The 14,561-nt window shown below is 35.3% G+C and overlaps 1 protein-coding gene and 1 pseudogene across 1 annotated transcript; one reads left to right on the top strand and one right to left on the bottom strand.

The window, feature by feature from the left end:
- Positions 1-116: 116 nt before the first annotated feature.
- Positions 117-4,508, top strand: LOC120176009 (annotated as a pseudogene).
- Positions 4,509-12,874: 8,366 nt separating this feature from the next.
- Positions 12,875-13,114, bottom strand: LOC120176008 (protein RADIALIS-like 1). Its single transcript, XM_039182526.1, has one exon. The coding sequence runs from the start codon at positions 13,112-13,114 to the stop codon at positions 12,875-12,877; it is 240 nt and encodes a 79-aa protein (XP_039038457.1).
- Positions 13,115-14,561: the final 1,447 nt, after the last annotated feature.

Below are 14,561 nucleotides of genomic sequence, written 5' to 3'. Positions count from 1 at the left end.
AATGGCTGTGGTTTCTTCTAATCCTTTGAACTTGGAAGACATTGATGCTCCCAGACCAAGCTTAAGATAAGGTAAATAAAAAAGGGTTCTACAAGGATCATCAAAGGTTCCAAAAAATGGCGATATCAGCAGCTAGCACTGTAATATCTCACAACAGAGCCGTTCGTTTCTTATCTCTCGTTGCCAAAGCATGTGAATTTAGCGGTTAATCACCAGCAACTTCATTCGAGACTCGATCTCCAGTCGTCTTCGGAGAATCAATGTGTTCATCAGTGCAAAAATGGTAGAATTTTCACCCCATCTTGCTTAGCGAAGGCTGCTGTTTCTGACGTTCAGCTTCAGAACTCCAGTCTCACCGCAGATGCTGCTGACAATAGTAAGCTGTGGTTCACCTGTTTTTCATTTCTTGCTTTGATTCTTTTTCTGCTTGATTTAATGTATACCGCCATGAAAATGAAATCCAGCTTATAGACTTTGCATTTTGTCCCTTTTGCTATTGAACAAGTTGATAACTTGATTAACTTATTCTAGAAATGAGTCGGAAGCTATTTTATTCGAATTCAGGAATAAGCTATGTTGCTGGACTCTTCATTTTTAATGAATTACTAGTGTCCCAGTGCCGGACACTTACACCCTAGTCCGAGTAATATAGAGTACAAGTGTTGGGTATAGTGTCCTACATGATTCTGTGTGGAACAGTGTCTTACATGAATGATGCTGAATACTGTATGTGAAAGTAGTAGAGGTTCTCAACAAGATTCTTGGGAGGGTTATATCCAGTATTCTTGTCCATATATGCATAGGATGTAAGTGCAGGACTCGGTGCTTCAAGAAAAAAATGGAAGTCCAAGCAACATAGGTTCGAAGATGCAATGAATATAATATTAGTGACCTAGTGATATGATGCAAAAATTTTGATCTTCTTGTTCTTTTATTTGTGAAGCTTTGTCAGAATTTGCTAGGAATGTGTCTGGTGAGTGGGATGGATTTGGTGCTGATTTCTCCATTGAAGGATCCAATTGAACTTCCCGAATCTGTAGTACCCGAAGCTTACAGGGAATGGGAAGTTAAGGTTTATGATTGGCAAACTCAGTGCCCTACCCTTGCTGAACCAAGGGAGAACATCATAACTTACAAAAACATAAAATTACTTCCGACTGTCGGATGTGAAGCTGATGCCGCAACATGATATAGCATCGACGACAGGAACATCGGGGGTGTAGACCATGAAGTTTCAGCCTTTGCATATCATTCTAGTGGATCTTACACTGCTGTCTGGCCAGTTGCAGATAATGGTCTGTTGGAGTTGGAGCACTGCTTGATCAATCCTCAGGATAGGGAGTCTCGTGTGAGGATAATTCAGGTTGTTCGGGTCGATGGTACAAAGTTCGTGCTATGGAGCATTAGAGTCTTTTGCGAACAACGGTATGGTCATTTAGGAATGGTGATCAGCTCGGTGGATGTGCTATTCGTGATTCTGCATTTGCCTTGAGTCCTTGACAGCTGCTACAAAAGCCTCTGATGTTGCTGCTGTATGGCAGGGGCCAAATGCTGTTGTCAGTTTTGGTAGTTCTGGGGATGTGAGTGAAACCTTTTCCTTCACTTGCTAAGCATTTTTGTCTTTTTTGTAGCTCCGAACTCTTCTTTTACATCCTTACTTTTATCATTATGTTTGTTTGATGTAAGCACCGGATGCTGGTATCTTTAAAGGATCAAATCATTATCCGAATGTGTATTGGATGTGGGTGTTAAACACGGTTCAAGAAAAACGAAGAGCCAGAGCAACATAGCTCAGGATTCTCCTTCTCTAATTTAAAAAACCTGCGTTGCTTGGACTCTTCTTTTTTCTTGGAATACCCATGTCCAATACTCGTATCTAAAACACGGATATGGAGATACAGCCTCCAAATATTTTACAAATATATGGGAAAACTTAGAAAAGCCTGACCATACCCGTGCCGGATACATACTCGTATCCGACATTAACATCCGAATCAGAGTAACACAGTAAGTAACTAAGTGACTACGTGTGAATGCTAAATAGGTGATTTTCAAGCAACATAGCTGATCCAATAAACATCCGTAACCAACAGAAGTTACTTGTGTATACCTATGGGCTATGTTACACGGACTCGAGTATAAGTGTCGGGTATGTGCTCGACACCAGGGTTTCAAATAGCGGTCCGCGACCGCAATAGCGCCCACTAGACCGCAATAACGCCTTCTATGGCCGCAATTGTGGTAAACGCTACGCAACCGAAAACACGACCACGACCGCGACCGCGATTTGAATCCCTGCTCGACACCATTGTGTTCAACTTGTTTTCCCTCTTGCATTTAGAGTGTCTCTGAAGAGTCGTATCATATGTCTACACTCATGTTTGGATATTCATCCAATATAAAAGAGTCGGAATAACATAACTTTTGCATAATTTTGATGAGCAGGCTTTTGTTATATAACCTGGTCGTTGTTTTATCGTGAATTGTTTGTAGAAACTTCAGAACTTCCTTCAAGAGATCAAAGATAATGGATTTATGAAGTCATTAAGAGATGAAAGCAATCTCATATTGCTTCCCAAACAATTATGGTGTTCTTTAAAAGAAAGTGGAGGTGAAACCTGCAGTGAGGTTGGGTGGCTTTATGACCAAGGAAAAAATATTACATCAAGATGCTGCTTCTCAAGTGCGGGAAAGTTGAAGGTAAATTTATATATAACTTGTACTTATATAGATATAGATATAGATGTATAGAACTAGAGATATTTATCGGATTTAACTGCAAAAGGCTATGTTACTCGGACTCTGGTGTAACTATTAGACATAGGTATGTATCTGACATGGTATGGCTAGATTCTTTTAAGTTTTTCTATATATTTGGAGGATATTTGAAGGTCGAATCCCATATTCATGTTTCGGACACGAGTGTTGGACATGGGTACTTAATGAAAAATGAAGAGTCCGAACAACATAGGTTAAAGTGGCGTCTTCTCGTATCAGTTGAAACCTAGGTTGTTTGTAGTTATATATTCGAGTTGAGCATACAGGATTGCATGTGAACTTATTTTCAAGCCAAGCCACACCACTCGGTAACGATTGGTTTTAGTTTGGATGTTTGACACGGTATCGAAGCTCAAGGCTTTCTTTTCCGTTCTTTTTTTTTACTCAGGAATCCTATGATCTGTAGCAGATTATGTTGGTTATATGAGTAATTTGTGTTCGATATTCCACGTGTATTTCGATATGAATATTTGTGTTTGATATTCATATTTTGATATGAATTTAAATTATAAAAATTGTTTGGTGTTTACTAAAAAAAATTATGTGTTGAATATAAAATATAGGGTAAAGTACACAAATGGTCCCCTGACTATAAGATATTGCTTTATTGAGTCATTTGACAATTAAAAGTTACAAAATGGTCCATCGACTATATGAAGTTGCTTTGTTGAGTCCCTCGACTATTAAAAGTTACAAAATGGTCACTCGACTATTCATTATGTTTCAAACTCATCATTTTTCATTAAAAAATTAACCATCATCTGGGCTGGACATTAACTTGCAGGCTGAGATATGATAGTTGTTTAAGATTATGAGATCATATTTTATCATATCTCAGTCACCAGGTTAACGAACAATACTGTTGTCAAATTTTTAATGGGAAAGGACGAGTTTGAAATATGATGAATAATCGGGCGACCCTTTTGTAACTTTAATGGTCAAGGGGCTCAACAAAACAACTCCCTTTAATAAGAGGATTATTTTATAACTTTTAACAGTCAAGAGACTTAATAAAGCAATATTCTATAGTCATGACTATTTATGTACTTCACCCTAAAATATATTGTTTGGTAAATTGATTCGGAAGTTCATTTGGAATATGACTTCAAGTGGAAAAATGATTGAATTATGCTCAAGTGCCATATACAACTAAACTTCAAATTTGCTTTGGTTTATTGAATTTTTAGCATAACAGATGGCTCTATATTAGATTTTATTTATCCGTAAATTGTAGGTGGTTCGTGCAATGCCATTAAAGTACATGTTTAAGTGAAATTGCTTCACAATCCCTCCACTAATCTTCCTCATGTGCTTTTAGTCTCTCGAAGGACTTCAGCAACCTTCGGCAAAACCTCGGGGTGCGATGCTATTTCCTCCGCGACTTCGGGCTCTACTAATCCGTCACCCACGGTTGCCTCCGAGGTGAAGTACGAGGTGGCTTCGACAAATCTCTCTTCCTGTTCGGGGGAAAGTGCTACATCAACAACCTTGTTGCTCGCGACAACTTTTTCCAAGGCTCCTTGGATATCTTTACCCACGTTTTTTACGTCGTCGGTGTTTAAATCCGTGAACGTATCTTTCGCATTCTCGATGGTGCCTTCTATAAAGGTTAATTCACTTGTAGCAGTGTTCTCGTGTCCTATCACGAACTGGATTGAGAGCACCAAGGCCAATGAGAATACAACTAAACTCGTATTTGCCATCTTTTTATTGTTTTTAAAGGTTAAGCTTAAAAAAATAAAAAGATTAAGCTACAATGTAGTAAATTTTGGGTGGTGCAGCTTGAGGATGGAGATGAGATGTTATTTAAAGAGTTTAAGAGGAGAAATTTACTGCTAATTTAGGGGTTTGTTAATTTGTTTTGTGCCTAATAACCATACACGGGTGAAATAGAGAGATCCTCCAAACATTTTCAAAGGTTATATTATTTCCCTCAATACTTGGTCATTTTTCTATAATTTACTTTACTTTATTTCTCTTTATATATTTACGTAATTTGGTCATTAAACCAAAAAAAATGATAAAATGTATGGAAAGTGTGAATCAAATAAGTTATTATACGAATTTAAAAATTATCTCATTAGTTCTATTAATTAATGAAATGACGATGACTTGACTGATTAAAGTGATATTTTTTTATTTAGTGACCAAATAGGACTATCATATTATATATTATGTCCTCAAACTATAATTTCATTCTAATTTGGTCCTTAAACTTTTGAATATTCAAATTTCATCTTCAAGCTATGTGTCGACACTGTTTTTTGTCCGGGCGGGGAAAAGACCAATAGTGAAGAGAAAGGGAGTTTCAAAATGTGAGGAGTCGTCACCAACCATTTAAGGTGCGATTGGGATACCATAAAAATCGAGTTATTTTAATAAAACATTTTACTTTTATCAAAATAACAAGTTTTTCCCCAAAGACTGTAAAATTCTCTTTATCCTAGAAAGTTCACCTGCACATAAACTTTGTTTCCAGTCGAACATATTGTGCATCTGCATGATGAAAACCACATTTTCCTGGTCTCACCATTGAAAATGAAAACCTTGAGTTAGTAATGGACTAGAATAGAAATTGCAAATTTCTGCCCGATAAGAGAAAGCGAAGTTTAGTTCTTGGATCATGGTTACTTTGTTCAATGTTGCTTTCAACACCTAACATTCATATACTGTTTGAATATCATCTTAGGTGTATTTCATGGACCCACAAATCTGGTATTCTGTGGAGGACTTTATGGCATTTTGCACCATCTTGGTGTGGTATGACCTGATTTCCTTCCATAAGCAGCATACCAACATGTTGAGATATACATAATAGTACTTGTTATATAGATCCGGACGTTGGGAATGCTGAGAAGTAGATGTTACTCCTAGTCTTTTGCATTCAACCGCCTTATCCCACCACAATCGAAAACGAGTCAAGAACATATTTTGCAAGGTATGAGGTCCAGAACTTGGACTGTTACTGATAAGTTCTTATGGGTGTTGTTTTTTTCTCTAGAAAGATTGAACTGCAGTTATTTGAATCTGTTGCTAGCCAGACTTTTATATGTTTTCCTTTGCCTGATCACGGCCCTCTGATAGAACAGGTAATGCTTTCCTCTTATCCCTTGTTTTTATTTAATGGCATTACCGATTTTTCCAGTATCATAAACATTTAACGCACATGCACAAAGATGTGCACTCATGTTATATAAACAATCTGAATTTTAATCTTTAGATGGCAGATTAATCAGTTGCATTTATTGCTTACTGTCAAAGATAAGGCAATGGATATACCCGCAAACTTGGAAGCTCGAAGGCGTATTTCGTTCTTTGCTGCTACACTCTTTATGAATTTGCCTAATGCTCCTGAATGGGCAGTATGGTGTCTATCAGGTCGAATTGTCTTATCTTGTTATTGGGTTGTTATGCCAGCTGTACTAACTAACCGGACTCTAAGTGCCAATCTAGTTAGTTACGTGGTGGGCTATAAAAAGAGGTGTTGACTGTGCCAGAAAGTTAAGTTTTCCATCAGAAAATTGAGTGCCAATCTAAATCGAAGACCAAAATCTTTCTCGTCTCAAAAATATTCTATTATGCTTCTCTCTTTTTTATCATTCTAGTTCTGTTCATCGTGGATTGCAGTTCCGATTGCTTCTCTCGACTGAAGCCAGTCACCGCCGTTCATCACTCGTCTCCCTGGAAGCAGCTTCGAGGACTTTGTGGAGCTCCAATTCCCTGCTACTCACTTGTTTTGTACTCGTACGTATTCTGATATGTTTCGCTCTCTCGGATCCTTTTTTATTTTTGGCCTACATTCTAAATATTCTCATATGCTTCTCTTTTTTATCATTCTAGTTCTGTTCATCATGGATTGCAGTTCTGATTGCTGCTCTCGCCTGAAGCCAGTCACCGCCGTTCATCACTCGTCTCCCTGGAAGCAGCTTCGAGGACTTTGTGGAGCTCCAATTCCCTGGTACTCACTTGTTTTGTACTCATACGTATTCTGATATGTTTCGCTCTCTCGGATCCTTTTTTATTTTTGGTTCAATCGATTAATTTGGATCTAAATTAGCTAGTTATTCCGTTTTAATGATTGATTAAAAGTTTTAGATCTTTAAGCATTGATTTCATCAAATTAGGAATTTAGGATCCAAAGTAACTGTATGATTGTAGTTCAATAAATATGCCAAATGTTTATCAGATAATGATCTAATTACTCTGTTTATTTTCTACGGCGGTTCTAATTATAATCATCAGTAATTTTCAATATGTAAACTAACACCATTAATGGTTATTTTTTCAGGTTTTTTCCAGTATTATCATCGTTGATGCTGAAATATCAGATGACAACACAATGTGAGATCATTTCTAAGATTTTTTAGTGATTTTTATCCTAATTTTAATCGACCTTAATTATCTGTTCAATGTTATTTCTCAGTGGTAGAGAACTCAAATCATACCGACTGTCGTACAACAGAAATGTTTTGCTTTAAATTTTTTTATTGATTTAGAGTTATATTGTATTTTGATTTATCAAATTTTATAAGTGTTTATTAGCTTATCATTGTGTTGGAAACCGCCGCCTGCATGTCAATTAGTGTATCGCAGAAGTGTTTATTAGCTTATCACATTGTAGTTTGATTTATTGAAATTCAAAAGTATTTCATAGCTATAATTGTGTTGGATGCTGCTGCTTGCATATCGTCTACTGTATGTAAGAAAGGTTCCCTTTATATTCTTCTAGATTTTGATTCATTTTGTAGTTAGATTTTTTAAAATTTTGAAGTGTTTCATAGTTAATCATAGTGTTCCATACCGCTGCTGCATGTTGGCTGCTGTATCACAGAAAGATCTCTTTTATCTTTCATAGATTTTCAAATCACATTATAAGATCTCTTTTATCTTTCGTAGATTTCAAATCACATTGTTGTTTGATTTATCGAAATTCAGAATTGTTTCCTAGGTAAACATAGTGGTTGATACCGCTGCTCGCATATCAGCCGCTATATTTAAGAGATTTCCTTTACCGTCGTCGCCATTACTATTTTTTTATTCGAGTTTTCATCAAAGGTGAGACTACTAATTCAATTCAGTCCTTACTTATCATCGCAGAGATCAAGATGAGGTTTCTAATTCTTTTGAATCTTACAGATATTACCGCCAACATTACTGTTTTTCTGGATTCTCATCGAAGTTTCTTTTGCGGATTCTTCGAGTTTTCATCAAAGGTAGAAAGAAAGAAAGGACAAGAGGAAAGATGGATTACTGATGTCTCCCTTAGAGACATTGTCCCCACTGTTACTGTTGTTTTGGGATTACTCACCGGAGTTGTTTTTTGCCGATTCTTTGTGTTGAGAATCACTATCTTTCCCGCTTCGTGAAGTTAAGATATGCACTTAGAGATTAAGGATAGTAAAGAGAGCACAAAAGTATAATTCTCCAATTTGGAGATTCTTCCACTATACAAAATAATAATAGGATTACAAGGATGTGTTCACAAAATTTGACTCACACTTGGTGGATCACTCAAGCTATAGGATAAAGACTTCCCAAGCTATCTCTATTCTCTCTCAAAGAGGCTCTCTAACTCTCTAGTTTCTCACTCTAAAAACTGGACTCTCTTAGTATTTTTGGATTTCATGGATGGTTAGGAATGAAGTCTCTCACCCCTATTTATACTACTCCACCTCCACAATGAATGATGGAGATTACTTACATCCAAGGGTGGAGATTAATTATCTAGAATGCTCCACACACTATAAGAAGTTCTACACTCTTCCACTCCCTTCCATATTCTTCTATACTCTTCCATAATGTTCCACATATCTCCAGAATATTCCAAAGGATTCCAGACTCTTCCATAAGCTTATAGTGAGTTCTACACTTCTCTAGAGTTCTCTAGAATGTTCTAGAAAATTCTACACTTCTCCATATAGCTCTAGAATTTTCTAGAACCTCTCTAATTAAGGAGAGATCCAATACTTTGGACATCATCTCGTTTGATTCAGTCTACATCAAAGGTGAGAAGTAATTTTGTTATTCTTTAAAATTTTAGTCAATTTTTTTGAAAGAGATCAAGAGGAGATTTCTAATTCTTTTGAATCTTACAGATATTGCCGCCAACGTTACTTTTTTTTAATTCTCATATGAGTTGCTTTTTGTCGATTCTTCGGACGTCCATTTGATTCAGTTTACGTCAAAGGTGAGAAGTAATTTTGTTTTTATTTAGGGTAAACTATACAAATGATCACTAATTTTTGAGTAAGTTTTTATTTTTTCCACTTCAGTTTCAAAAGTTATAAATTGGTCACTAATGTTATCGTTTCAAAACAATTTTATTTCCTTATGTTTTGGTCACACTTTAATTAATAGTGTGGTTTTCTTGTTCTAGATTTAATCTATAGAAGCCACACCAGATCAATTGATTGCTGGGCAAGAGACGAGATACAACCTCGTTTTATTGTATGCGAGCGACTCATTGTATGCAGAAACATTGGAATTTTGGAAGTTGTTTCGTACTATGCGACAATAAATTAATCAATTTCCACGCCAGATTCGGAATCTGAACCGTCTAACTGATGAAATCACATTGTTGTTTGATTTATCGAAATTCAGAATTGTTTCCTAGGTAAACATAGTGGTTGATACCACTGCCCGCATATCAGCCGCTATATCGCAGAGATTTCCTTTACCGTCGTCGCCATTACTATTTTTTTATTCAAGTTTTCATCAAAGGTGAGACTACTAATTCAATTCAGTCCTTACTTTTCATCGCAGAAATTAAGATGAGGTTTCTAATTCTTTTGAATTTTACAAATATTGTCGTCAACGTTATTGTTTTTCTAGATTCTCATCGAAGTTGCTTTTGTAGATTCTTCGAGTTTTCATCAAAGGTACAAAGAAAGAAAGGACAAGAGGAAAGATGGATTATCGTCGTCTCCGTTAGAGACATTGTCCCCACCGTTACTGTTGTTTTGAGATTACTCACCGGAGTTGCTTTTTGTCGATTCTTTGTGTTGGGAATCACGATCTTTCCCTCTTCATGAAGTTAAGATATGCACTTAGAGATTAAGGATAGTAAAGAGAGCACAAGAGTATAATTCTCCAATTTGGAGATTCTTCCACTATTTAAAAGAATAGTAGGATTACAAAGATGTGTTCACAAAATTTGACTCACACTTGGTGGATCACTTAAGCTTGAGGATAAAGACTTCCCAAGCTATCTCTATTCTCTCTCAAAGAGGCCTCCAACTCTCTAGTTTCTCACTCTAAGAAGTGGACTCTCTTAGTATTTTTGGATTTCATGAATGGTTAGGAATGAAGTCTCTACCCCCTATTTATACTACTCCACCTCCACGATGAATGGTGGATATTACTTACATCCAATGGTGGAGATTAATTATCTAGAATGCTCCACACACTCTAAGAAACTCTACACTCTTCCACTCCTTTCCATATTCTTCCATACTCTTCTATAAGGTTCCACACATCTCCAGAATATTCCAGAGGATTCCAGACACTTCCACAAGCTTCTAGTAAGTTCTACACTTCTCTAGAGTTCTCCGGAATGTTCTAGAAAATTCTAAACTTCTCCGTATAGCTCTAGAATTTTCTAGAACCTCTCTAATTAAGGAGAGATCCAACACTTTGGACGTCATCTCGTTTGATTCAGTCTACATCAAAGGTGAGAAGTAATTTTGTTATTTTTTAAACTTTTAGTCGATTCTTTTGGAAGAGATCAAGATGAGGTTTCTAATTCTTTTGAATCTTACAGATATTGCCGCCAACGTTATTGTTTTTTGAATTCTCATCGGAGTTGCTTTTTGTCAATTCTTCGGACGTCCGTTTGATTCAGTTTATGTCAAAGGTGAGAAGTAATTTTGTTTTTATTTAGGGTAAACTATACAAATGATCACTAATTTTTGAGTAAGTTGTTATTTTTTCCACTTTAGTTTCAAAAGTTATAAATTGGTCACTAATGTTATCGCTTTAAAATAATTTTATTTCCTTATGTTTTGGTCACACGTTAATTAATAGTGTGGTTTGCTTGTTCTAGATTTAATCCATGGAAGCCACGCCTGATCAATTGATTGCTGGGAAAGAGACGAGATACAACCTTGTTTTATTGTATGCGAGCGACACATTGTATGCGGAAACATTGGAATTTTGGAAGTTGTTTCGTACTATGTGACAAGAAATTAATCAATTTCCACGCCAGATTCGTAATTTGAACCGTCTAACTGATGAAATGAATAGAATGGGGGGGGGGAGATATAGGAGAGATGGAGCTGGCGAGACAAGAAATGGAAACCTAAAATCAAGAAACAATCAGGCAACTGAATGAAATTGGTTTGGAGGCCGAGAGGAGCATCACCTATGAGCTCCAAATTCACAAATCGATCGCAGAAAACTTTGAAATGAGGCTTCGAGAGGATATAAGAAGGAACAAAATCTGTGTGATTGAAACCATGGCGGAGCTGAGGATGCTGCAAGATATGCATATGGATTGCAATCCAATTGTTTATCGAGGAAATCTGACGTTGCAGAATGCAGCTATTGAATCTACAAATACAAGACATGTGCTTCTCAGATAAATACACTAAGAATAGTCAATTTTTCATATAAATACAATAATTTTTCATACACTCTAGGAGTTGTGAAAAAGTGTAGTCAAATTTTCATATAAACACACCAAGTATAGTCATTGTTTTTTCTATAGATTTCCTTTTGTACTAAATTCTCCGTCATTGAATCTATAGCTGGTTTATAATATTTTTGGTTAAATATATTATTAAAAATATATTATTAAAACTTAAAAGTAAGTTTAAAATAATTTAACTTTTAAATTTTATGATGATGTGCCATGTGATGATATTATATTTATTTAAATATTAAAATACTCAATTCTATAAATAAAATAAAATAAATAAATAGATGCACATTTCACTGAACTGTCTTTTCACATGCTTTTGTTGCATTTTTGCCATCTAACCCCATATATATATATATATACTCATACACACACGCTTCTTCATTATTGTTCTGTTGCATCCCATTTTGATGTAACCTTGTTTTCTTCACTTTCTTGTACCTTCTTTGTCAGATTAAATATATCCGTTTTAATATTGTTATTATATACCCTACTTTGGTTTCATCTTTTACCTTATTGAGTCATTGTAAATGCACTTCACAGGTCAAATATAATATTAAAATATTGATTGAAGAATGCATTCATAATTTTATATTATAATTATATAAAAATACGAATTGTACGTATCATCAGTCATCACATAATAGGTATTGCTATTATATATATCTTTGTGTCTTAATTTCTACTCCATACAATTAAATTTTGTTACATTAAGTGTAGAAAAGTTTAATATTTCTTCTTCTTTTTTTATTAAGATTACAAAATAATATCTCTTTTAAATACTCTCGATCATTTGAGAATGGACACTCAATCATCATACTCAATCATCATGCTAAAGCAGTTGGTGCTCGAACTCGTAACCTCTAGAAACAACATCGGTTCTTTTAATCACTGAGGTAAGTTAATTCGTACAAGTTAATATTTCTTAAATAATTGATTAAAAATAAGAAAAAAATTACCCTAACTTTTTAAAACAAAATCCCTCGACCCCATCTCGAATTTAGTTGATACACAAATTGCTGATTTTATAGTATATTATATTCCAATAAGAGGTTGTTTGAGGAAGAAAAACAAGGATGGAGATTATTAGTCTCCTCACTGTAGCAAAATGGGTGTGTAGTGGCGGTTTTAGAGTAAACACCATTAAATTTTTATCTATCGCTTCGTTTGTAATAAAAACGCCACACAAAAAAACCTCTAGATCTATTATGTTGTAGTGCCTCCTGGTACATACATTAATGGGGGCGTAAAACTACAACTAATGACTGCTATATAAGTGATACTTGCAGCAGTCCAATGCCGATGTTATCTCTATTGTGTTTTACTTGGGGATTGTTCATGCTGCGAGAGAAAAACAACAAAGGGATTCATTAGACATAACAAGTTTGTTGGACATGACTAGTGTGTAATACAAGAAGAAGGAGAAGGAGAAGGAGAAGAAGAAGAAGAAGAGTAAAGGGTTTAACCAGGAGGGTGATTCCAGTAGTTGGGGAACGGGACTCGGCCTGACTCGATGCGCTTCACATCCTCGAGGAGAAGCTCATAGTGTTCCTTCACTTCCTCCACGGTTTTCCCTCCCACGGCTCTGGCAACTTTGTACCAACGGTCCGGCGTGTCCTTATCGTACACTGCCAACGCCCTTTCGAAGTCCTTGTTTTGCTTGGCCGTCCACGAACCACAACCACGAGATGACATCGCCATTAACCTTTCTCTCAAGACCAGGGGATGATGTATATATGAGCAAAGCTTTGGGAATGGCTGCCCTTTATAAGCACAAGAGTAGAGGCAGTTGGGCATAAATCTACCAAACCATTGTATTAATTTTTGTTACACTGTTTATATAAATCATGTGACTTGGAGTGATAAGAAACAAAATACTAAAATGTACTGAAAACTTGTGTTCATCGCCATAATTCACGTGCTTCAACTGTACAAATCCATATTTTATGCCAAGGTATAAAACTAGGGCATATGTTATTTCTCATAATATTATAACTTAAAGTCCTTGGTTAAGAAGTGCCTTATTGTTATATCTAGTATTGATACTAGTACACTGCATCGTGAACATCATTTTCTAGCTGCCTTTGTTGTTCACTTTCGTGCCAAAGGTCAAACATGTCTTGCCCATTTTCTTCTTTATAAATTAGGGAGCTTATTCTTCTATTTTGTTGTTCAATGTTCGGTTTTCTGGTAAAAAGGTTCCTCTAATTTGTTACACTTCTGCCTAATCTCTTCTTCTTTGACAGGACACTGTTACAAGCTCTTTACAATGCAAATGTTTAAGGAATAAATTTAAATTTTAAATCTTAATATTCATGAAATCTTTTCATATCAATTGATGAGAATATGTTATTATTTTATGGGTATATATATAATGGAGCAATGAAGAAAAAGAAAATATGACAAACAAAGATGGGATGGATATGACACATGCTAAATTATTTGGTGCTAGAAATTCGAAAATAGTTCCTAAAATGTGCAAAACACGTCCAGAGTTGGTATCAAATAAAAATGAACTGGACACTGCTTCATATGAGAAAGGGTATCCATAGTTTCAGTGCTTTATTATAGCACTCAAATCATGAGTATTATATTTCAATTGGAATGTTTAAAAACTAATTTAGAATGAGATTCATAGTTTGGGGATGAAATTGGAATGTTCAAAAGTTGAAGGATTAATCTAGAATGAGATTCATAGTTTGAGAATGAAATTAGAATGTTTAAAAACTTAAGGACTAATTTGAAATGAGGGTCATAGTTTGAGGACATATGATGCAATTAAGTCTTAAAAAACAAATATAACGTATAAGAAATGAAGATTAAATAAACAATTATACAAATTTTAAAATTATCATGTAAGTAATTTTATTAATAATTATTAAGTTAGAAATTCTACGAACGAAGCAGATTGAGTTGGGAGAGTTGTCTCCATAATAGATCTCTGTAAAACTCCATTTAGATTAGTCAATCAATAGATTCGATACTGATAGCTAATTCAAGAAAAATAAAGTGTAGGTTAAACTACGGTTGGAACTAATTATATATTTGGATGATATTGTAGACAAAATTTAAATATTCAAAAGGTTGGGAACCAATTTAAAATGAGGGTCATAGTTTGGGGGCGAAACTAGGATGCTTAAAAGTTTGA

Source organism: Hibiscus syriacus, unplaced genomic scaffold (genome assembly GCF_006381635.1).
Source record: "Hibiscus syriacus cultivar Baekdansim isolate YM2019G1 unplaced genomic scaffold, ASM638163v2 tig00112225_pilon, whole genome shotgun sequence".
Taxonomy (NCBI): Eukaryota; Viridiplantae; Streptophyta; class Magnoliopsida; order Malvales; family Malvaceae; genus Hibiscus; species Hibiscus syriacus.
The sequence above is the reverse complement of the archived record's forward strand: the minus strand, read 5'-3'. Positions and strand labels throughout refer to the sequence as shown.

Bases quoted from the DNA above. Each gene is read 5' to 3' on its own strand.
- LOC120176008 (XM_039182526.1), bottom strand. From the start codon at position 13,114: ATGGCGATGTCATCTCGTGGTTGTGGTTCGTGGACGGCCAAGCAAAAC.